Source organism: Macaca thibetana, chromosome 4 (assembly GCF_024542745.1).
Source record: "Macaca thibetana thibetana isolate TM-01 chromosome 4, ASM2454274v1, whole genome shotgun sequence".
NCBI lineage: Eukaryota > Metazoa > Chordata > Mammalia > Primates > Cercopithecidae > Macaca > Macaca thibetana.
In genome coordinates, this window is record NC_065581.1 from 50629246 (window position 1) to 50655914 (window position 26669).

A 26669-nucleotide genomic window follows, 5' to 3' on the forward strand; every position below is an offset into this window, starting at 1 on the left:
CTGTCCATAGACCCTGTTGATAAGCTATGGGCATGAGGGTGATGTTGAAGACCATTCTGAAAAATTACACCGTTGTTCGCCACACGTTTCCTTGGAGATAGCCTATGAAGCTATTTAAGTCACTTAGCCAATATTCTTCTTATAAGTAAGCATGGTTTCTACTCCCTCTTCCAAGTGATGTGACACATGGTGGATACCCAGGGAACTTTCTTTTGTATCAACTTTCAGGAGAAAACAGCGGATTTTTGGGAAAATAAAACACACTGAAACTAAAAACAAATACCAGGTATTGGGCTTTGCTTGTAGCTACACTATTGGCCATATTTCTTTAGTGTTCAAATTTACTAATGTTTATGTCCTCATTTGAAACAGGCAAAGATTTGTGCTTCTTGATCACTGAATATGTTAATATTTTACAACACTAAGGACTCATTGTTTAATATTTTGTTTTCACTTTCATTCCTCTACTTACTTAAAACGTGTGTCTAAAAAAGTTATCTGCATTTTTTCAAATTGTGTAATTTAATAAAATGAAATCAAAGGATTAGATATTTCAAATAACTCACAGCGGTATAAAGTGTTTCCAGTCATGATGTTAGAAATGTAAAAAATCAAAATGTTTGAGTGAAAGGAGGAATGAGAGCAACATAGAAGTGGATGGGGGAGGGAAATACTAGATCATGTCATATGTATGTAGATTCTATAATTTTGACTTTTAGAAAACTGCATCTCTCATCACAAGAATATAAAAACTTTAATCGTTTTTCTAACCACCTGCCTAGTATTTCGTATCATGGATCATTCCTAATTTACTTAGCTTTTTATTTCTGCACCTAGGTGTATTTTTATAGCATTTGGTTTTCCTTAATAATAAATAATGCTTAAGTAAAAATCTTTTTATAGAGACATATTTTTGCATGTGAGCATTTCAGTATAATACATTCCTTCACGAGAAACTGACAAAAAAAAAGCATGTTTTTTTTAATTCACTTGGTATCTTTAAATAGGGGTCTTTCTACAAACTTAGTTCCTACTAATAATGTATAGAAATGGTTGCCTCTTCCACTTCTCTGATGGGTAGATTTTAGCATATAATTAATTTATTCTTAGCTGGACAGAAAGATAATCCTACCTATATTTGAAATACATTTTTGTATTATGAAAGAGATAACTTTTCTGTTTAATGGTATGTGTATTTCTGTATCTATTTAGTGGTTTTTCTCTCCTCTTTTTTTCTAATGTAACATTTTTCATTATTACCGATCTATAGATTCATTTTTTATATTTATGTAAACATACATAAGCCACACAAATCAACTATGTATTGACCTTTTAAACTAAAAGATTTAAAAATTAATCTTAACCTTTCACTTGCTCATTTTTTAAAAAGTTTTCCAGTGAAATTACTGTCTTCAAATAAACACCTTCAAGATTTCATGTCATGATTTTGTTCAAATTTCCTGCCCTAGTATTTTAATACTGTTTTCCAAACGTTATCTTTCTCATATGTAAATATCTTTATCAAAACATACATATTTTAATTTAATTTTAATTTTGGTGATCTCTATCGAATAATTATTTTCTGAATGAATTTAGGATAAACTCTATAAAAGCTCCTCTTGCTATTTCCATTATGATTGTACGGTATTACTAAATAATGCAGTGAAATCAGATATTTCTGCTAAATTGAATGTTTTGTTTAATTAAAGGTAGTTTTATACTATAGATTTCTTGAAAATCCCTTTGTTGTATTAATAAATTACTCCATACTTGTTATGTTATTTGGGTTGGGGAAGAGATTGTTCATTTATTACCATAACACATGTTCACTGCTGAGTTCACAAAAGGAAGAGTCCAGAGAGTGCCATCAACTATGTCTGAAGGGCAGAGCTCAGGGACTGGAGTTTGAAGAGAATGAATACTAATGCCGGCTAATAGTCATCGAGCACACTTTAAGCACCAGATACCTTTCTAAGGATTTTACATATGAACTCATTCAATCCTTAAAACAAACTTATGAAGTAGGTTCTGTCTCTTACTATAACTTATAGATGAGGACAAAGAAAAATAATCTTTTTCAAAGTCACAGAGCAAGCACATGTTGTGCCCTGAATTCAAACCAGCTGGATGACATCTTCTGCTCATGCTCTTAATCTTTGTATTATACACCTAGACCTTTTTTTTTTTTTTTTTTTTTTTACTGCTGTGAAAGTACAGACTGCCACTGGATATTGTTTCTGCTTCAAAATTATTTGTTATATTTATTCTATATTCAGTAACGTTTGGAAAGAGGTATAAGACTTTCTGTTTTTTAGAAAGCTGTTGCATAGTAAATAAGAATTATTTCCACTGTCATCTAAAAATAGCTTTTTAAAATGATTTTCCAAACAATATGTGTGATTATGAAAGCTTCTGAGATAATAGAAGAATGGTGTACATGAGGTCATCCCCCACCCCCAATCTTCTTCATTACGGGGTACTTTTCACATAGTCAATGTGCTCTGAGATATTTTGGGGGGAAATACTTTTCATATTTAACAAATATAATTTATTGCGAAATAAGCCAGCATATTATTTAAACTTGGGTAATGTAGACAAAGTCAAAGTTTTGTTACTTGCATATTTGATTTTCCTAAGACATAGACTTACCCTTCCTCTTCCTTCCCCAACCCTTGAGAAATATTTGAATATGCTTACTCTTATGCAAAGTGGGAAGATATGTAGTTGGAATGCAAATTTTGAGAAGTATCATGTTAACTTCTAGAGAGAGCATATTGTAGTGTAAGAACACGGTAACACTGCCTATAGTAGACTGCAGGATTAGTTGGTTATCTAGCATGCAAAATTCAGAACTCAGGGCTCTAATTTGATCACTCTAAAATCTAATGCTACCTTGGTGAGGTAAGAGAAATCATAATACCTGATAATGAAAAAATAAGTAAAGATTTTCTACAGCACATGCATTTAATTTTCTTAGGTAAATTATTATTACTTTGATTTTTATAATGTATTAAGTATTTCAGCTATAAAGTACCATCCTACTTACAGTGTCACAGGATAAGTTACTGTTCTCCTGATGCTAATATGTCCATGATTATGCTAATGACAATTACTCAAAAGATAGATACAATCAGGTGGGTAGATCTAACGAATGTAGTTTAAATAAAAAGTGAGAAAGGGTCTGAAGGATTTACATGGGAGAAATGCCCATGGATCTAGATGGAAAGACATGGGTCATGTCAAGAGGGCATCATTCTCAAATTGTCCTCTTTTCTTGGAGCCACACAGAATTTTTGTATCTGTGACAAGAACCTCTGTATGATGCAGAATGGGTTTAAGGCATGGTTTTTTTACTTTTGGAAAGTGGTTGATGTCTTTTTTTTCTCCAAACACTTTATTAAAATGAGTAAAGAAATATACAAGTAGGTAGAGCTACTTTTTATTAAAATGAGTAAAGAAATATACAAGTAGGTAGAGCTACTTTTTATTAAAATGAGCAAAGAAATATACAAGTAGGGTATAACTTTGGTATAATGTTAAAATTTGACCAAATATTTCTAGCCTTCCCTTTTCTCATGTCAAGCCCTTCAATATTCCCTAATGCTTCAGTGCATTTTACGTTTGTTGGCCTTAACTGTGCTGTTCCATTGTGTTGAAATAATCATAACCTTTGCAATCCTGTTTACTCAGAAGATGTGTCATTCCACCCTTAAGGCTTTCCTGAATCTCCAAACAAAAGCTATTTATGCTCATCTGGCAATAATAATATGTGACCCATATGTCTTTTGGGACTTATTTATTTCTCATATTATGCTATTTTTATATTTCTTTTATACTGCCTTTGAAATGAAATGAAACTGTATTCTTTCTGTATATATAAACATGCATCTTGCATGCAATCAGTACTGAATACATATTTTGTTAAATTAATGGCACACGAAGCTTTTTTTATTGTTTCTTGCTTCACAAATGTATATATAAATGTGACAATAAAACAATGAGACGTTTAAACTACTTCCAATTAAGTGATATTTACCTTGCAAGATGAGACTGAACTCTGTTTGCTTTGTGGATTCCTTTAATTATTGATTTAAAGTAGAAGTAAAATTTTAAAAGTGAAGAATTATTACTGGATGTTAGTTGTGCAGGGAAGATAATCAGAGTGGCTGAAAATATGGGGAAAGCAGGGGTGGGAGTTCAACCACGTAAGACCTACTTTAGCCCAGGTTACTGTTGAGGGACTCAGTTATACCGTAAGTTGAATTATGCCAACTTAAGAACTATAAATTGCATGATTTAAATTTAAGGCAGGCGTTGGGCTTGGCCTTTTACTCCAGTAATAAGAAAATTGAAAACAGTGTTACTTCAGGATGTATCAGGACAGGAGTTAAGATCTCTAGCATGATTAAAATCAAATAAAATTTAGCAGAAGCTACTGAACTATAGCAAAAGACATGATCCAACAGACATCTCCTCCTCATCGTCACAGCACAGAACTGATGAAAATAACAAAGACCTATTTTATCTCAGTGCCACACAGACAAGTGGCTTTACAGAACATGCGAGGTGTCGAGTGGTTGCATCCGAGAAAACGGACTTCTAAGCTACAGTCGGTGTATTCATCATAGTAGATACAGGGGTTAGCTGAAAGAAAATAGTATGGTTTTACAACACAACCTTTTAAAAATCACATTTGCTGAGGAGAGAGGCCATCTTATTAAAGACACAAAGAAATTTTTATTAACAAGAGCTAACTCAATTTGATTAGCATAAGCTAACTTATGCTAATCCGAATGCAAAACAGGTGATAAGATCATGTTTGAAAGAAAAAGGTAAAATTTTTGTCTTTGTATAAAACAGGTTTTTTTATCACAATTTTTTAAATCCAATATAAACAGATTGGAGAGGAATTATTTTTTAAATTACATTGTCATTTTGAAAGTATTAACTATGCCATTTCAATATAAAATAGTCACACTATTTTGTCTAATTATCTACTGCTGCATTGTTTATTGGTTAAAGGTTTGCTTTGGATTATTAAAAGTGATGTATAGCCAATGGAAAATGGAATTAAAAACCACATATAGGATGGCACCCACCCACCCAGAGGTTATCTCGATTAACATTCTAGTGATTTTTCTCACCTTGCTCTATCCCATGGATGTGCACGCACCTATATTCTGGTACATACAGAGGCAGAAATGCACACAAAATTCTCCAATCACAATGAAGATACCCAACATTTTAAATTTGTGGCAATAGCATCAAAAAGTTTACTAAAATAGTTTTTAACCTGAATTCTCTATCACAAATAACAAATGGATCTATTTGTCTCTCTATAAAGGCAAGAATAACAAGAATTTAATTCCCTCTCTCTTTTAAGATTTTCTGACCTTATCATGCAGTCCTGAATTTGAATCTTGATAATTTGGTGGTCAATTTAAATTTTTCCATTATATTTCTTCTCTTTCAATTATAAAGTTCAATCATTGCATGAAATTTGTAACAATCTTATAAATTTTAAATTTACATTTATGTCTTACTGTTTATTATTTTAGTCAATATCTTTCTACGCTGTATACATTTTCCCTTCCTAAATTATTAAACTGATTCACCTTTCAGGAACTTGGAGAATAACTACAGTAGATTTATCAAGGTGCAACAAGGAAATGAAATGTGGATGTTATATTACTCCTGAGCAATTGTATATTTGATAGTGTATCTCTGCTTCTTTTTCCTATAATCAGCAATTTGCCAAAGTCATTACTCCTTTTTGGAAAAAATCAATTACCTACCATTATCCTACTTTATTCTCTTATGTAGTATTCTGGTGAAATATGATTATCAATGGATTTGTTTTCTTTAGAGGTAACATTTTTTTCTTTGAATCTGTAAAATTATCAATGGATTTTTTTCCTTTAGAGGTAACATATTTTTTCTTTGAATCTATAAAGTGTTGTAATCCATTGTTTTCTTTTATCTGTTGTTATTAATTTATATACTTTCCTAATATTATAAGTAAGAATTATTATTTTTATACATTTCATTCGAATTGCATTAAATGATTTACATCTGCATATCTAGGTCTTACATTTTTAGCACTGTTTGTGCCCAATATATTCAATTCTTAAGTTCATATATTTCTTTAATAGCTCTCACTTCCTCAAACACTTACAGGTAAAGAAAGGGCTTATGATATACATCGTCTATGTAATAGAATCAATCTTCTTGAGTAACATTTCTCTTTCCTACTCTTCTTTTACTTCTATTAAATTATTATACCACTACAGACATTGTTTTTCTCACCTAGATTCTAAAAATCTACTAAATTGCCATCCTTTCTCCCCCTAAGGCATAGAAAATTGGTTGATTTTTATTTTTTTTTTATTTTATTTTTTTTGATGAGGAGGAAACTCTCTCCAACTACATTTTTTTTCCAGAAACGGGGTATAAAAAGTGAAGTGGATACAGAGAAAGAGAGAGGGAGACAGACAGAGAAGTAAATAAATTAAGAGCAAAAGAGAAGAGAAATGAGAGAAAGGTAAAAGGAGGAAGAAGAATCCATTTTCTTTCTTACTGTAAAAGCAAATAGAGTAACCTGATTAGGTGAAGAAAAATAAGTGACCTTTCAAGTTGGAGGTCACAGGATATTTTTCTTAGGTTTATTTTTTCCTCCACAGACTTATTACTAATATAATTTATCTTAATCAATATTATTCCTAGGAATTAAGAAATTATGGTTGCAGGTAGGCTTTAAAAAGTGAAATTTGGCTATCTAAGTAAATAAACAGAAATGGCACCCATTTGGCTACAACTTCACCTTAGGTAAGATTTTTCAAGAAATTGAAAAAAAAAGAGGCTGTAAGGAATGTAAGAAATAATATGAGCATCAGCTAACTTTTTAGGTGGTTCACAGGAACAAAAGAAGAATAAGGATCACTCAGTAAAAATTTCATGCTATAATAGGTGGTCAGGCAACCTGAGTAGTCATGGAGTGGCAAGCAATTGGAGAACATCGGTAAACTGAAAGCAACGAGCCTAAATTATGGGCTGCAATAAGAGGGCCCAAGAACTTTTTAGAGAGCAGAGAAAAATCTACACTTACCTCAATATTTTATCTAGGTTGACCTTAAGTATTTTAATCTATAGGGTGGAAACTCGAGTTGTCAGACCTAGACTTTGTAATTTCCTTTGCCATAGGTTAAATCAACAGTCTTCAGTCACTCTGGCAATTGGGGAGGGGTAAGCAGAAATAATTTGTGTATTTTCTTTGGTATGAATGAGATGAAAGCTGTACAAAAGTGCAATGTTTTTCAATGCTTAATTTAAAGGATGTATCATTCCCAGACCAATGGGTTAACTGTAAACAAACATAATGTAGAAAACTTACTGCAAAGTTTGTCTTCACAGTTATTTGGGCAGGCTTCACATGGGACACCCTTCTTATAAGGTTCATGCTTTGTTTCAGGATCATTTCCCCTTGAATAAAAAAAAGTGATTTCATAAAACTCATCTTTGAAAAATGCATATAAAATCTTACTCACAGTGTACAGCCAACTTTAAAAACAAATTGTGCAAATATTCTTGTAAAGAAGAGTGATAATTTTTAAAATGGGTATAAGATTTCCAGTCTTATAGCTATAATTTTTTTTTTTTTTGCACATAGAACCAATAAATGTGAGTGACATGAAAATATTTTTCAGGCAATGTGCACATCTCGTTGGACAGTCAAGTCCTAACAGTACTTGGGAACTTTGGGTACCCTCGAGTACAAACAAGAGCACTCATAAGCAAGAGGGCTTTAGAGCCAATTACAACAGAACACTATTCTTCATTAATACCTATGAGGACTTGGTAAACCATCATTTAAAAGGGCATGATTCTTACCAATGTTAAGAAGAAAGTCTCGAGTGAGGCAAGTTAGAGAGGTTCTAACTCCATCTTGCACTATGTTATAAGAAATTTTTTACATGTTAATGTCTTTTGTTGAAACAGATGGTATATATAAAAGATGAAAGTACATCAGCATGGATAAAACTAAAGTGTTGGGGTGTGGGAAAGAAAGTAGATAAGAAGTTCTAGTTCTGGACTAACTTGAAACTTTTGAAAAGACAGGCAGGGCTCAATGACTTATCTCTGTAATCCCAGCACTTTGGGAGGGCAAGGTGGAAGGATTACTTGAGCCCAAAAGTTTGAGATAAGCCAGGGCAAAAAAAAAAAAAAAAAAAAGCAGCTTCATATCTACCACCAAAAAAAAAAAAAAAAATTAGTCAGGCCTGGTGGCGCATGCCTGTAGTTTCAGGTACTTGGAAGACTGAGGTGGGAGGATAGTTGGAGCCCAGAAGGTCAATGCTGCACTGAGCTATGTTGACACCTCTGTACTCCAACCTGGGTGACAGAACAAGGCCCTGTCTCAAAAGGAAAAACAAAAAAGAAAAGACAATTCTTACCTGTGTATGTCTAAAAACATACATAGTGTCTAAAAACATAGATAATATCTGTTTCTAAAGTAATACAACTTAAAAAAGTAAATGTTCTGGTTTTAAAAAACCTTTTTAAATCTGGTATTCGTTTATCTGAGCTGCTAAAATTTCACTTTGAAAAGAAGATTATTACTAAATTCAATAAGAGATTTAGTCAGAGACTTGGACTAATCTTCAACCAAGAAAATTCCCCTATCATAGCTCTCCATGTTTTATACTTTTCTTTTTCGGAGCAGTTGAAGTTCACTGCAGACCACCAACCCTTGAAAATACGTATTGCAAACCATGTGTTGTAGGAGCAAAGAGATTTTATTGTCTTCAGCACAATTTATATATAACTCAGATAGAGTTATTATATGATGATATTACACTCTGAATCAATAGTGATAGTGGAGGCATCACTGCAAATGTGAAGTACGGCAGTGTATTTTCAAATCAGTCGTGTTCAGTGATTCATATTGAACATCTAGTATTGTGCTACATACATGGGAGACAGTGGTTGAGCACAATGCATTGAGCTAACATTATGGAGGAAAGACTTATGTGTTAATCTAAGAAATACATGTAGCTGAAGGAAATGCATAATGGCGACACTGACTTTTATCAGCAGAAGTGATATTGAACTGGCATTTGTAGTCAAATATCAGGCAGTTCTATTCAACTCTGAACAATCTTCTCTTTTCTGATAACCATCACTGGAGCCACACAGATGGGCCCTGCAGTCATCTTTGTCTTACTTGATCTTGTGTCATAATCACAGTTGATAGGAGAAGAAGGTGCAGCAGACCCTTACTGAAACAATCAGATTAAGTTTTCTAGGAATTGCGACTAGTATCTGTGATAGAATCTATAACATGTGAATTTCATTTTTAAAGAGAAGACATACATCAACTTTTTGACTAGATAGCTAAGTACAGAGAAAGATACTTGGCTCTTTCCATTTGTTTCCTTGTTAAGACACCACTGCATGCCTGTCCTTTTGGTCTAACAATACTCTTGTTTTTTAGAAAAACAATGCCCTCATTTCTTTGCTTAACCAAATTTGTTTCTCTTATATAATAATTACCTGAAGAATCAATGACACATAGGAAGACTGCTGGTAAATTGCTCTGAAAATATATTGGAGTTTTTTTTTAAATAAGAGAAAATACAGTCAAAGGAATAAAATAATATGTAACTAAATATGTGTTTTCACATAAATAGGAAGTAGCCAAGACTCAAACTACAGATTGTATAACCATTCATCTTTGAAGGACACCTCGGTTATTTCTAGCTCTTGTCTATTATGAATACAGTTGCTATAAACATTTGTGCACACACAAAAAACAAAGTTCGAAAAACTAGGTTACTTTAGGGGGTTATATATTTTAAAAACTAATAATACATACTCATGACAATAGTGACAAACGTAGAAATATCGAGGTGATCCTTTGTGGCGGCATGGTGCAATGGCACAGCCAATCAGGTAAGATGTGGCCCAAACAATCTGCAATGATAAAGAGTTGTTTTACTGCAGATTAGATATTTTACTAAATGACTATAATATCAATATAGTCATCCATGATTAAAAGTTAACATGTTGCTTTTAGGTTTACTTTGGGTATGGCTTAACAAGAAGTCATAGAAACAAAAGGACTCCTACATGTCTAGATACCATACATGCATGTACACACACATACCTGCACACAATGCAAACCAGGTGGAGAAAATCAACTGACAGGGGAGGGTGACTTGATGGTTGGCATTGTCTCTATTTATTGTCAGTTTTTCTTTCTGAAAATAAGTGGGGCTTCTAGATGTAATTTCTAATTTTAAAGAATCCCAATGTTCATTTTCTCTGAGATAGGAGAGATGGGTAGAGAGAAGGTAAAGGTACAAAAGGTAGTGTTGATCATTTTGTTATGAACAGGCTGATGTTCAAAGGAGACTTGAGTGTTGCCTTTCTGGACATGGGCTGTACATGGCTGTGCATAGGACTAATTTCTCTGATCGTATCCAGTGTACTCACGGCTGTTCAAAACTCTGTGTCGACTCTCCATGACTCATTCTTATTGGAACGAAACATGAGAGGCTGTCTTCAATGCTGGCTCATTCTCCCCTTCTCATCAAACTTATGTGGACGAGATAACTTATCAGTTTACATAATGAAGGCTGCTTGGTGATTATATAAAAATCAAAGCTTGGAAGAAACTTTTCTTATCGGTCAGTGAACAGGCATACTGTAGAGTACTGAGTTTGTTTTTGAGGAATAGTGAGCCAGGTTTAAATTCCATCATTTACTTCTTGGGTAGGTTGTACTTAGAAGTTTGTTTTATGCCTCTGAGTTTCATTTTCTCAGCTGTAAAATGGGATACAACAATGTTGTCCTCTACACCATCAGTGAAAGGTAGGATTAAACATTCAAATATTTAATAATATTTAAGTGGTTCAAAAGGAGATGTTTTCAGTAAGTGCGATTGTTCCCACTTGCCACTGCCCCACATGAGCCTGGGTAGCTTTCTTACAGTCCTAGAGACTTTCCTCACATTTCTGTTCATGTTCTTGATTACAGAACATGTCTGCTATGACTCTTTTAGATAAAATATTGTTTTCTCTTTACAAAGAGAGTCATGCATGAGTGCCAATCTCTCCACACCATATGGCTTTTAATTTTCTGCTGCTAACCTAGGCTTTTACTAAAACTATTGCTCTACCTGGGCATAAAAATTTTTATAATGTAGATTCTTTGTTTGCAGGTTCTTGCTAACATTTTCTACCAATGGGTATTTTCCATAAGAGACCCTGTTGAATTCAGACTCTAATGGAGCACATAACCTGAAACATGATTTTAATAAAAATGCAGCTGAACATCTATTTTGCTATGTTCCCTCTATATGTTAATTGGTAATAAGATTATTGAACTTAATTTATTCATTTATTCCTTTAATTCATAGCAAAGAAAAATTGAAAATGAAACTTTTTTCATTAGGTCTTCAGACACAAATGACTTTAGGAAAAGAGCTTTTATTTTACAAAATTTTTCATGAACATACTAATGTATTTATACAAGGTTACAGAAAATGTCGGAAAATGTCTGGAAAAGACTTGTGGTATATTCCCCCACTGGGCCTGCTGTCATGGGCTTACTCACCTTCACATTAACATTCTTGTTGTTCAGTTGATTCTGCTTGGAACCCTATATTCTGCTCCTTGCCCTTCCCTGCCCTCAGCTGCTTCTGATTTTTAGAACATTAGGTGAAATGAAGTTCCCATCTCTCCAGTGCATATGAAAGATTAAGAGCTGTGTAAAGACCACTGGACTAGGATTCAGATCTGGGTTCTAGTCCTCACTCCTCCATTTGCTAGCCATGAAAAAAATCCATAACTGGTGGAATGTAAAATGTTTCTATATTCTACTGTATTAAATTTTAAGCAAATGAAAGCAAATTTCTTTGATTTCATTGTCTTCATTCCTTGGCAACAGGAAATGAGAGAAATCATTTTGATAAAATGTGTTCTATTTTGAAAGTGACAATGATTCACTTTGAAGGAGACAAATCAAGATTATCTGAAGGTGATGGAATTCAGTTAATATACCACAACGATGAGATAATGCTTTTGCGATAAAATTAGTGTGCTAGTTGACTTATATAGGAAATAGAAGGTTTGAATCAAGGCCACAAATTTGTTAGATTTTTAGCTTTCTAGATGTTCATTGTATTTTTATCCTCTAATCCTTTGATAAGGTAAATTATATGATTAAGTAGTTTAATGTTAAGATACTCCCAGATTCCTGCCACATACCCTTTGTGTCTAAGTGTATCAATCTTAAAAGAAAATGCTATTTACTAGTGTTTTATTTAGGATTTCTGCATTAATTTCTGTGATTATGCTTCTTTTTAAATATGCTGTATCTTCATTGACTTTTAACATCAAATTTAAGTAGGCTTTATTTCAAGTGGATTTTATTTTATGAAACTTACCAATGGGCACATGTGAGAATATAGTGAAAGGAAGCAATCTTTAAGCCAGAAGGAGAATCCTCTCAAGAAACTAACCATGCTGGCACTCTGATCTTGGACTTTCAGGCTTTGTGAATTCAAGAAAATAAATTTCTGTTGTTTAAGTCATTCAGCAATGTGATGTTTTGTTACGGTAGTCTGAGAACACTAAAACAGATTTTGGTATCAAGAACTGAGATGCTGCTTCAACAAATACCTAAAAATGTGGAAGCAGCCTTGGAATTGGGTAATGGGTAGAGACTGGAAGTTTTAAGTGCATGCTATAAAAAGTGTAGATTGCTTGGAAGGGACTGGTGATAGAAATAAGAGCATTAAAGTATATTTTGTTGTGGTCTCAGATATAAATAAGGGACATGATCTTGGAAATTGGAAGAAAGGTAATCTTTATTATAAAGTAGCAAACAAAATGGCTGCTGCCTTGTCTTCCAGTGTTTGTGGAAGGCAAAAGTTGTGAACAACAAACATGGAAATTTAGCTGAGGAGATTTCAGAGCAAAGGGTTGAAGGAGTGGTTTGGTTTCTCCTCACCACTTACAGTAAACTACAAGAGGAGAGAAAGAAATTGAAGAAATATTTATGCAAGGACAAACCAGAACTTGAAGATTTACACGATCATTAGCCCATCTATATTTCAGAAAATGAGAAAGTATTTTCCAAAGAGAACCCTAATGTCACTGAACAACCATTAGATAAAGATACCATGGATATGATTTATGGATTCAATCATACATCTCAGCAGAAATAGACGTGTGATTATACAGTGGAGGTACTGCCAGTTTGAACTAAAGTGGACAGAGAAAACAGACCCAAGTGATGGAAGGCTGTCAGACTTCTTAGACTCTTCAGAAAGACATGATGGAGATATTTCATTGTAAACATGCATTATCCTTCAAGAAAAGGGAAGAATGACTCCCCAAATGTTTCAGAGATCATGATGGCTGCCATTCCCATTACAGGTCCATGGTGCAAGGCTGCTTCCTGCATAGCTTCAAAGAGTATTGTCCCTTCAGGTGATCTCTGAAAGCATCCATGTTAGCAGGGCCTCTTCAGAGAGTCATTTGATGAGGCTGCCTCACTGAGCTAAAGGGAAAAGGCTGCCCACAGAGCCATGGGTGATGCTGCCTCCAAGTTGGCCAAGAGTGCGGAGCATCAAACCAAAGATAATTATTCTCAAGCCTTACTATCACAGGAAATTTCTTTTGCAAGGTTTTGGATTTGCCTGGGACCCATTACTGCTTCCTTTTCTATGTCTTTTTTGAAATGAGAATATCTATCTTATGCCTGTGTGTCTATTGTACTATGGAAGCATATAACTTTTCTTGTTTCATGGGTTCACTGCTGGCGAGAAATGTTACCTCTGGATGAATCACACCTTGAATCTCATGCATTTAGATAATATTCAGATAATATTTAGATGAGACTTTGGTCCTTAGATTTTAGAGTTGATGCTGGAATAAATTAAAAATTTGAGGGCTCTTGGGATAGAATGAATCTATTTTGCATGTGAGGAGAAAATAAATTGGTTGGGGAGGGGCAATGGTACAATGTTATGAGCTGAATTGGTCCCCCAAAATTCATATTCTGTACCCCTAACTTCCAACCAGTGTAGCTGTATTTGAAAATAGAGATTCTAAGGAAATAATTAAGATTAAATAAAGTCATATGACTTGGGCCCTGTTCCAGTAGGATGTGTCCTTATACGAACAGATGCTAGACAGCTTGCTCTTATGGTCTCTCTTGTCTCTGTCTCTATCCTTGATTCTCTCTGGCTCCACTTTTGCACTGGGAAAAAGCCGTGTTAGGACATTATGACAAGGTGTCAGGCAGAAAGCTTTCACTAGAAACTGACTATGCTCTATTAAGATCATAGACTTCTAGGATCCAGAATGTGGGAAAATAAATTTCTGTTGTTTAATCCACCTAGCTGTGGTATTTTGTTATGGCATCCTAAGCAGACTGATAGAGCAAAGATGTGAAGAAATTGCAAATTTTGTAAATTGCTGGTGGGAATATAAAATGGTGCAGCTGCAACAGAAAATATAATAGTACTCCAGTTTTTCAAATAATAAACATAATATTCACATATGATCCAGTAATTCCTCTCCTTGGCATATGCCCAAAACAATTGAAAGCAAGCACTCAAACAGATATTTTCACACCAACGTTTAAAGCAGTACTATTCACAATAGCCAAAAAAATGGAAACAACTCAAATGCCCATCAGAACAGACAAGCAAAAGGTGATATACACATACAGTGAAATACTATTTAGCCTTTAAAAAAGAATACAATTCTGACACACGCTACAACATGGATGAGCATAGATTTAATATATTATGCTAAGTGAAATAAAGCAGACACAAAAGGACAAATATCATATAATTCCAAAGTTATGAGGTACTTTGAGTAGTGAAATTGTTCACAGAGACAGAAAGTAGAGTGGTGGTTGCCAGAGGTTTGGGGGAGGAATGGAAGGTATTGTTTAATGAGTACAGAGTTTCAGTTTGGGAAAATGACAAGATTCTGATGATGGGGTTGCACAACCATCTGAGTGGACTTATTGCCACTGAACATTCATGCCACATTAATGCTGAACATGAAACCGTTTAAAATGGTTAAAATGATAATTTTTAAGATGTATTTTTTACCACAATAAAACTAAAGTTAGAAATCAGGGGTTTCCCTGTATTTTAAGATACCATTATTTTCACTTTTACAAATGCTACCAATATCAAATTAGATTGACATCTCATGATTTTGTGGGTTTCTGGAAAATCTAGTGAGTAAAGAAGGAAACTGAGAAGTTAGGCATCTTCTCTAAGCCATATTTTGAACAGAACAATTCCTTCTATTCCAAATTATAAGAGGAACTCAGTAAATTCAGTAAAGATTGCCATAAGAAGGTAGAATTATTTTCGGTTGTTTCTCACCTACGTTTCCACACACATGCTTATCTCTTAAACAATGTGCATGTTTGCCAGCACACAGGTTACCTGAGTGTACCGGTCAGTACTTATGTCATCATCCGTTGATGGCCATAGTCCATATTTGAAATATTTAGACTCACTGTACCAGACTCCAATTACACTGGACCATGATACAGGATAAGATGTCATATTCCTATTTTCTCCGCAAAAGGTATCTGAAATGAGAAAACGGGCTGGGTCATACTCTGAACAAATGGGAAATAGTATACAAGGAGACTTTCCTCATTTTTATTTTGTGAATGGTTCACTAATCATCTTGACAACATCTTCTGAGAGGAAGTAAAATCTGTTGTATCCCTGATGAAAGCCTTCTTTCTCATTGATGAATGAGCATGTGGTACTCAAGTTTAGTGAAAAGTTGATAGTAGGTGATGAACACATTTTGAAATCAAATCAATCAACATTTCAGTCTCTGCTGCTTCCAAGCTGCTTTAGATAGGTGAAACCAAATCAGAGAAGCCTAAGAGTTTTAACAGGGTCTATGGCTTAAAAGAAGCTACACACAGGTGTTCACAATACAAAGATGTTGAATAATCATTTGTATATTTAGCCATTCATGTATGTTGTGGGCTTTTGGTTGAATATGGTATTCAGGAGTATCTGCCTTTTCTTAAGGCAGTCAGGAACCACTTTGCTATTTCACTGCTCAAAGCCTTGGACTAAGATTCCAAATATTCTGTAGATATAAATGTGAGTTAGCATTTTTAAAACATCTTAATTTTAAAAAGATTCTCATGTTAAAATATAATGTGTATTCCTGAGTGAAGGTGATATAGTTTGGATGTCCCCTCCAAATCTCATGTTGAGATGTAATCCCAGTGTTGAAGGTGGGGCCTGGCTGGAGATGTTTACCTCATGGTAGCGGATTCCTCAAATAACTCAGTGCTGTCTTCATAATGGTGAGTGGGTTCTCAAGAGATCTGGTTGTTTAAAAGTGCGTGGCACCCCCCAACTCTCTCTCTCTCGCTCCCTCTCTCACCATGTAAGACACTTGCTCGCCCTTCACCTTCTGCCATGATTGTAAGCTTCCTAAGGTCTCACCAAAAGCCAGGTAGATGTGGGTGCCATGCTTCCTGTACAGCCCACAGAGTTATGAGCTAATTAAATCTCTTTTTAATAAATTACCCAGGCTCAGGTATTTCTTTATAGCAACACAAAAATAGTGTAACACAGAAGTAATAATTTTTTTTTAATTTATTTCCTGGAAACTAGCAGTAAGTTACCTAATCTATATGCTTTAAGATGGGCTCGGGAGGGTGGAGCAAGATGGCGGAAGAGGAACAGCTCCAGTCTTCAGCTCCCAGTGTGAGCGACACAGAAGATGGGTGATTTCTGCATTTTCAACTGAGGTACCAGGTTCATCTCACTGGGGAGTGCCAGACAATCAGTGCTGGTCAGCTGGAGCAGACCGACCAGCCAGAGCTGAAGCAGGGCGAGGCATCACCTCACCTGGGAAGTGCAAAGGGGAAGGAAATCCCTTTTCCTAGCCAAGGGAAACTGAGACACACAAAACCTGGAAAATAGGGTAACTCCCACCCTAATACTGCGCTTTACCAAGGGTCTTAGCAAACGGCACACCAGGAGATTTTATCCCACACCTGGCCGGGAGGGTCCCATGCCCAGGGAGCCTCCCTCATTGCTAGCACAGCAGTCTGAGGTCTAACTGCATGGAAGCAGTGAGACTGGGGGAGGGGCGCCCGCCATTGCTGAGGCTTAAGTAGGTAAATGAAGCCGAAGCCGCTGGGAAGCTCGAACTGGGTGGAGCCCACAGCAGCTCAAGGAGGCCTGCCTGTCTCTGTAGACTCCACCTCTGGGGACAGGGCACAGCTGAAAAACAGAAGCAGAAACCTGTGCAGATGTAAATGATCCTGTCTGACAGCTTTGAAGAGAGCAGTGGATCTCACAACACGGTGGTTGAGATCTGAGAAAGGACAGACTGCCTGCTCAAGTGGGTCCCTGACCCCTGAGTAGCCTAATTGGGAGACATCCCCCATGAAGTGCAGACCGACACCCCACACCTCGCACAACGGGGTACACCCCTGAGATGAAGCTTCCAGAGCAAGAATCAGACAGAAACACTCGCTGTTCAGCAACATTCTATCTTCTGCAGCCTCCGCTGCTGACACCTAGGCAAACAGGGTCTGGAGTGGACCTCAAGCAATCTCCAACAGACCTACAGCTGAGGGTCCTGACTGTTAGGAGGAAAACTAACAAACAGAAAGGACACCCACACCAAAACCCCATCAGCACGTCACCAACATCAAAGACCAAAGGCAGATAAAACCACAAATATGGGGAAAAAGCAGGGCAGAAAAGCTGCAAATTCAAAAAATAAGAGCGCATCTCCCCCTCCAAAGGAATGCGGTTCATCACCAGCAACGGATCAAAGCTGGGTGGAGAATGACTTTGTCAAGTTGAGAGAAGAAGGCTTCAGTCGACAAACTTCTCAGAGCTAAAGGAGGAACTACATAACCAGCGCAAAGAAACTAAAAATCTTGAAAAAAGAATGGAAGAATGGATAACTAGAATAATCAATGCAGGGAAGGCCATAAACGAACTGACAGAGATAAAAACCATGACATGAGATATACGTGACAAACGCACAAGCTTCAGTAACTGACTTGATCAACTGGAAGAAAGTGTATCAACGATTGAAGATCAAATGAATGAAATGAACTGAGAAAAGAAGTCTAGAGAAAAAAGAGGAAAAAGAAATGAACAAAGCCTTCAAGAAGTATGGAATTATGTGAAAATACCAAATCTACGTCTGATTGGGGTGCCTGAAAGTGAGGGGGAAAATGGAACCAAGTTGGAAAACACTCTTCAGGATATCATCCAGGAGAACTTCCCCAACCTAGTAAGGCAGGCCAACATTCAAATTCAGGAACTACGGAGAACGCCACAAAGATACCCCTCGAGAAGAGCAACTCCAAGACACATAATTGTCAGATTCACCAAAGTTGAAATGAAGGAAAAAATGTTAAGGACAGCCAGAGAGAAAGGTCAGGTTACCCACAAAGGGAAGCCCATCAAACTAACAGCAGATCTCTCAGTAGAAACTCTCCAAGCCAGAAGAGAGTGGAGGCCAATATTCAACATTCTTAAAGAAAAGAATTTTCAACCCGGAATTTCATATTCAGCCAAACTAAGTTTCATAAGTGAAGGAGAAATAAAATCCTTTACAGACAAGCAAATGCTTAGAGATTTTGTCACCACCAGGCCTACCCTACAAGAGATCCTGAAGGAAGCACTAAACATGGAAAGGAGCAACCAGTACCAGCCATTGCAAAAACATGCCAAAATGTAAAGACCATTGATGCTAGGAAGAAACTGCATCAACTAACGAGCAAAATAACCAGCTAACTTCATAATGACAGGATCAAATTCATACATAACAATATTAACCTTAAACATAAATGGGCTAAATGGTCCAATTAAAAGACACAGACTGGAAAATTGGATAAAGAGTCAAGACCCATCAGTTTGCTGCATTCAGGAGACGCATCTCACATGCAGAGACACACATAGGCTCCAAATAAAGGGATGGAGGAACATCTACCAAGCAAATGGAGAACAAAAAAAAGCAGGGGTTGCAATACTAGTCTCTGATAAAACAGACTTTAAACCAAAAAAGATCAAAAGAGACAAAGAAGGCCATTACATAATGGTAAAGGGATCAATTCAACAGGAAGAGCTAACTATCCTAACTATATATGCACCCAATACAGGAGCACCCAGATTCATAAAGCAAGTCCTTAGAGACTTACAAAGAGACTTAGATTCCCATACAATAATAATGGGAGACTTCAACACCCCACTGTCAACATTAGACAGATCAATGAGACAGAAAGTTAATAAGGATATCCAGGAATTGAACTCATCTCTGCACCAAGTCGACCTAATAGACATCAACAGAACTCTCCACCCCAAATCAACAGAGTATACATTCGTCTCAGCACCACATCACACTTATTCCAAAATTGACCACATAGTTGGAAGTAAAGCACTCCTCAGCAAATGTAAAAGAACAGAAATCATAACAAATTGTCTCTCAGACCACAGTGCAATCAAACTAGAACTCAGGATTAAGAAATTCAGCCAAAACCACTCAACTACATGGAAACTGAACAACCTGTTCCTGAATGACTACTGGGTACATAATGAAATGAAGGCAGAAATAAAGATGTTCTTTGAAACCAATGAGAACAAAGATACAACATACCAGAATCTCTGGAACACATTTGAAGCAGTGTGTAGAGGGAAATTGATAGCACTAAATGCCCACAAGAGAAAGCTGGAAAGATTTAAAATTGACACTCTAACATCACAATTAAAAGAACTAGAGAAGCAAGAGCAAACACATTCAAAAGCTAGCAGAAGGGAAGAAATAACAAGAAATAACTAAGATCAGAGCAGAACTGAAGGAGATAGAGACACAAAAAACCCTCCAAAAAATCAATGAATCCAGGAGCTGGTTTTTTGAAAGATCAACAAAATTGACAGACTGCTAGCAAGACTAATAAAGAAGAAAAGAGAGAAGAAACAAATAGACGCAATAAAAAATGATAAAGGGGATATCACCTCCGACCCCACAGAAATACAAACTACCATCAGAGAATACTATAAACACCTCTACGCAAATGAACTAGAAAACCTAGAAGAAATTGATAATTTCCTGGACACTTACACTCTCCCAAGACTAAACCAGGAAGAAGTTGAATCCCTGAATAGACCAATAGCAGGCTCTGAAATTGAGGCAATAATTAATAGCCTACCAACCAAAAAAAGTCCAGGACCAGATGGATTCACAGCCAAATTCGACCACAGGTACAAGGAGGAGCTGGTACCATTCCTTCTGAAACTATTCCAATCAATAGAAAAAGAGGGAATCCTCCCTAACTCATTTTATGAGGCCAACATCATCCTGATACCAAAGCCTGGCAGAGACACAACAAAAAAAGGGAATTTTAGACCAATATCCCTGATGAACATCGATGCAAAAATCCTCAATAAAATACTGGCAAACCAAATCCAGCAGCACATCAAAAAGCTTATCCACCATGATCAAGTGGGCTTCATCCCTGGGATGCAAGGCTGGTTCAACATACACAAATCAATAAATGTAACCCATCACATAAACAGAAGCAAAGACAAAAACCACATGATTATCTCAATAGATGCAGAAAAGGCCTTTGACAACATTCAACAGCCCTTCATACTAAAAACTCTCAATAAATTTGGTATTGATGGAACATATCTCAAAATAATAAGAGCTATTTATGACAGACCCACAGCCAATATCATACTGAATGGGCAAAAACTGGAAAAATTCCCTTTGAAAACTGGCACAAGACAGGGATGCCCTCTCTCACCACTCCTATTCCACATAGTGTTGGAAGTTCTGGCTAGGACAATAGGCAAGAGAAAGAAATCAAGGGTATTCAGTTAGGAAAAGAAGAAGTCAAATTGTCCCTCTTTGCAGATGACATGATTGTATATTTAGAAAACCCCATTGTCTCAGCCCAAAATCTCCTTAAGCTGATAAGCAACTTCAGCAAAGTCTCAGGATACAAAATTAAGGTGCAAAAATCACAAGCAATCTTATACAGCAGTAACAGACAAACAGAGAGTCAAATCGTGAATGAACTTCCATTCACAATTGCTTCAAAGAGAATAAAATACCTAGGAATCCAACTTACAAGGGATGTAAAGGACCTCTTCAAGGAGAACTACAAACCACTGCTCAGTGAAATCAAAGAGGACACAAACAAATGGAAGAACATAACATGCTCATAGATAGGAAGAATCAATATCGTGAAAATGGCCATACTGCCCAAGGTAATTTATAGATTCAATGCCATACCCATCAAGCTACCAATGAGTTTCTTCACAGAATTGGAAAAAAACTGCTTTAAAGTTTGTATGGAACCAAAACAGAGCTCACATTGCCAAGACAATCCTAAGCGAAAAGAACAAAGCTGGAGGCATCGCGCTACCTGACTTCAAACTATACTACAAGGCTACAGTAACCAAAACAGCATGGTACTGGTACCAAAACAGAGATATAGACCAATGGAACAGAACAGAGTCCTCAGAAATAATACCACACATTTACAGCCATCTGATCTTTGACAAACCTGAGAGAAACAAGAAATGGGGAAAGGATTCCCTATTTAATAAATGGTGCTGGGAAAATTGGCTAGCCATAAGTAGAAAGCTGAAACTGGATCCTTTCCTTACTCCTTATACAAAAATTAATTCAAGATGGATTAGAGACTTAAATGTTAGACTTAAAACCATAAAAACTCTAGAAGAAAACTTAGGTAATACCATTCAGGACATAGGCATGGGCAAAGACTTCATGTCTAAAACACCAAAAGCAACGGCAACAGAAGCCAAAATTGACAAATGGGATCTCATCAAACTAAAGAGCTTCTGCACAGCAAAAGAAACTACCATCAGAGTGAACAGGCAACCTACAGAATGGGAGAAAATTTTTGCAATCTACTCATCTGACAAAGGGCTAATATCCAGAACCTACAAAGAACTCAAACAAATTTACAAGAAAAAAACAAACAACCCCATCAAAAAGTGGGCAAAGGATATGAACAGATATTCCTCAAAAGAAGACATTCATATAGCCAACAGACACATGAAAAAATACTCATCATCACTGGCCGTCAGAGAAATGCAAATCAAAACAACAATGAGATATCATCTCATACCAGTTAGAATGGCCATCATTCAAAAATCAGGAAACAGCAGGTGCTGGAGAGGCCATGGAGAAATAGGAACACTTTTACACTGTTGGTGGGATTGTAAACCAGTTCAACCATTGTGGAAAACAGTATGGCGATTCCTCAAGGACCTAGAACTAGAAATACCATATGACCCAGCCATCCTATTACTGGGTATATACCCAAAGGATTATAAATCATGCTGCTATAAAGACACATGCACACGTATGTTTATTGCAGCACTATTCACAATAGCAAAGACTTGGAATCAACCCAAATGTCCATCAGTGACAGACTGGATTAAGGAAATGTGGCACATATACACCATGGAATACTATGCAGCCATAAAAAAGGATGAGTTTGTGTCCTTTGTAGGGACATAGATGCAGCTGGAAACCATCATTCTCAGCAAACTATTGCAAGAACAGAAAACCAAACACCGCATGTTCTCACTCATAGGTGGGAATTGAACAATGAGATCACTTGGACTTGGGTAGGGGAACATGACACACCGGGACCTATTATGGGGAGGAGGGAGGGGAGAGGGATGGCATTGGGAGTTGTACCTGATGTAAATGGCAAGTTGATGGGTGCTGACAAGTTGATGGGTGCAGCACACCAACATGGCACAAGGATACATATGTTATAAGCCTGCACGTTGTGCGCATGTACCCTAGAACTTACAGTATTAAAAAAAAAAAAAAAAAAAGATGGGCTCATTTTTGAGCACCTAAAATTATCTTATGGGCAGCTGCGCAGGGCTGCATATAACTTATTTCTCAACTGCATTACCGTTCCAAAGCTAAGAAGATCCCCTGGTGTTATTGTTCAGTAGCTAAAGTAACTACACAGAATGGAGACCTAGGTCTCTAGCTGCTCACTCCACTCTTCTGCAATACTGAGAGTTTTGATTCATTTCTCCTGATGGTCAGAGCTTGGAATCTGAAAACTTCAGAACTTGGAATCTGAAAACTTAAAGATATAAACCTTAAAAATTAATGAGTTAAAAACAGTGTAACAGTCCACAACTCACTGCCATGTATGACCCAGTGCAAACAAGGAAATCTAGATGACTTAATTTACTTTCATCAGGGTACATAACAATGCCTGTTTTACTATTGTTTTTTTTTTCTTTTTAGTCCAAAGGCGGGTCATAGAGACACACACTTACTTGGAAGTCTCCTCTCAAGGGGGTTGCTCTCTGTCATATCACAATAGCGTGAAAAAATTCTGGCATTTTGTGCAGCCTCTTCACTCCAACTCTGTAGTGGAAAGAAAAAAAAAAAAAAACAAGCACATGGTCCAATTAATATTTTCATAAGATTCTAATTTATTGTTTCTAATCATCCATGAGATATAATATCTTCCATTGTATCAACTAGAAATATAAATAAGGAGATTACTATTAAACGTTCTAGTAGAAAGAGAAAGACAACAATTTCAATGTATTATGTTGGCCCTTGAATTCTCAAATTCAAAATTTGGTAATTACATTCAGAGATAGATTCTCCCACAGATGTAGTAGAGAATTTAAGTAAATGCTTCCAGGGAAACAGACCAGAGTTCCCTAGTAATTTATTTGTAGTTTAAACTCAGACATGTTATTTTATCTCTTGGAATCTCAGTTTATCCGTCTGGAAACTGTTAGCTGTAATTTATGCCCAAAGGTTTGTTCAAATGTGATAATCCAAGGAATACAACTAAGATGTGATAAATCTTATGTATTGAATAAATGATGGCTGTGATTAGAAGCAAGGACACAGTCACATTTATATCTAAAATTATGAATAACAAAAATGGAAGCTAACTCCACATGGCAGAATCTGTCACCAATTTTGTGTGTATCTTCTCTCACTTTAACCTCAGAGCAAGTCTACAAAAGACATAATATTATATCCATTTGTAAATAAGATAACTAAGGCACAGAGATGTTAAGTAACTTTTAGGGGGTCACACTACAAATAATTGACAAAATAAGAATTTGAATCCACTTAGGATGGCTTTAGAGTATGTGTTCTTGAATCTCAGTGTGCATCAACTATGCTGAGTTGAAGCATTTGGTCAGGTATGAGTAAGTAACAGCTATTCTCCCAATGCAGAAAGGGAGAAATTCTGCATCTGTAAGCATGACACTCCGCGGTAAACGATCTCCTAACATTCTTCTATCATTGTGGTGTATATGAAACTGCCCAATTTTTACAAAGAACTGAGCCTATGAACATTTGTCTTATCTGAGTTCCTTTGTCAGGAAACCCACCATCAGGCCCCTCAGGTGGTAGCAGGGAACTGAGGCTTTCCTGATCACCACACCTGGGCAAGGAGACACAGCTACTACCTGTCGACCAGCTCCTCTTTCTTGTCCCTCCTGTTTTCCGTCCCTCCTATATAAACCTGTAACTTTGGTTGGTTAGGGAGAGGGAAGGATTTGACAGGCTGACATCACCCACAACAAAGTCTTTCTTCTCAGGCAATGGACAATACTCATCTAGTGACTGGCTTTCTGTGCTGCAAGCAACTATACCTTGGCTGAACGCCTGGTGTTCAGCAGCATATACATCCATTTAAAAGAATATCCTTATATGTGCATATAACACATTGCCAACAGAAGGTGTAGAGTTTGTTTTTACTATAAGTTTTTATGTAAATCATTCAGCTACTCTTTAGACTGTTTGGAGGACATTCATTTTCAGTATCGTCCTGAGCATGTAAAGTTTAATTATTATATGTATTTGCTGCCATCTTGTGGTCAACTTTTTGAATTACCTTTGGGGTTGAATGAGACGAATTAAATAACTCATTAGCTTAGCACTGGGTGAAACCATGGTTTTGCAGGTTTTGATCGTTTCAAGAAAAAAATTATTTTAGTTATGGCTATGTCTAACTTTTGAGCAGAAATGACACAACACATCTACCAGTGTATAGGCTCTCTGGGCTGGGGGAATACCATGGCATTCACTAGCAAAGAAAACTTATGGGAACTGGAACTTATCTGGTTAAAATATAGCAGGACGTTTGCACTTTGAAGAAGCTGTATAGGACATTACCTCTGATTAATGTTGGTGAGATACTCCTTTTCTGAGACATATTCACAATTGAAATTGAAGTTTGTACTATGATCATACCAAAGCTCGGAATTTCAGCTTTAACAAGTGACTCTGCTTTGGTTCTAATATTGTGTTCAGAAACTATTTTTTTTAACAAAATCTCTGCCTGGTAATTGCGGTTAACTCTTCAGTCCTATTGTTCCTTAAATTTGCTGTTGCTACTTCTAATCCTATATATGTCCTATGCATTGTTTGTGGAGCAGCTGAACCCTCCTATTTCTTTTGAAATATTTCTCCGTTTTACTGGTACACTTACTTTTATCATCTTGTTGACATTTCATACCTTTGTACCTTAGCGCTTGAATATATGCATTCTTATATTGTTTCCAGTTTTTCTTCTGTATTTGCCTTTCATCTCCAATCTCAAATCAGAGGCTATATTTTTCACATTTCTTTAACCTTGTTTGTACCTCCTAGGTAAACTTATTTGCTCATCTGGCAACCAAGAAATTTGGACTCTACTTCTTCAGCTCCTTGGATCTGGCCCACTTGCATTTTAATCTGGGCCCCAGTTCTTAAGATTTTGAATAAGCTCCTCAATTTTCCTTAGGTTCAGTGTCATAATATGTAAAATGAAGAAAATTGTATTGGAAGAATGCAATGAGCTAATGTAACAAGGTATTTGAAAAATGCCTGTAAATAATAAACACAACATGTATGTTTGCTACAACACCATGTAGGAATGCCTATGAAAGTTATTGATTTTTATCTTTAGTTCAAATACCTCTTTGGATTTTAAAGCGATTAAGAGATAAATCTCAAAATCATTTATCTATTTCCTTGTTTCATCCTCTTCATCATTTGTAAGAGAAAGGTGTTCCTTAGAATCACCCTCCACAGCCTGCACTGTTTCTAACCCTTGTTGCTATAGGCTGGTCCAGGGTTCAAGGAAGCAGGCTGAGGGTGCTCATGAAACTGAGTGATACTGCTGGATAACAAATGTGAGAGTAATCACCTAAACACCTGAGACTTCCCTAAATTTTTCTTGTAGCAGAGAATAGCAGGTTTATAATGAAAGAATTTCTCTTCCTCTTTATGGGATGCAATGTTGGTGAGATACCAACATTTGTATGCAATGTTGCAATGAAACTGGGGGATAAATTTATGGGTGCAATGAAACTGGGGGATAAATTTGCCAATATTTATTTACCTGGCCACATCAACTAACTAGATATCTGGACATTTTAACTCTAGGAAGAGTGTCTTAGCCTCTGGACTACTGCCCAATGAAGACAGCTATGAAATGCATGGATAACTTGTTGATCAATATTTGTCGTATATACTGGCAGCATCAGCATCAGCTGGGAGCTTGTGGCGGTCTCCAGGTCAGACCTCCTGAATCAGGATATCAGACACCAA

General features: G+C 36.3%; 1 protein-coding gene across 2 annotated transcripts in view; it reads right to left on the bottom strand.

Moving 5' to 3' along the window:
• Positions 1-3560: 3560 nt before the first annotated feature.
• The window catches only part of CRISP1 (cysteine rich secretory protein 1), a 39746-nt gene continuing 16637 nt past the window's right edge, over positions 3561-26669 (bottom strand). The window contains exons 4-8 of one of the 2 annotated variants that reach the window (XM_050786169.1): positions 23378-23468; positions 15476-15624; positions 9872-9969; positions 7391-7479; positions 3802-4644 (exon numbers count right to left, since the gene is read on the bottom strand). In XM_050786169.1, the coding sequence (XP_050642126.1) occupies positions 4517-4644; positions 7391-7479; positions 9872-9969; positions 15476-15624; positions 23378-23468 (555 nt within the window). In that variant the 3' untranslated portion in view covers positions 3802-4516. Of the gene's footprint in view, positions 4645-7390; positions 7480-9871; positions 9970-15475; positions 15625-23377; positions 23469-26669 lie in introns of both variants that reach the window. The other variant, XM_050786170.1, reaches the window with a different exon arrangement.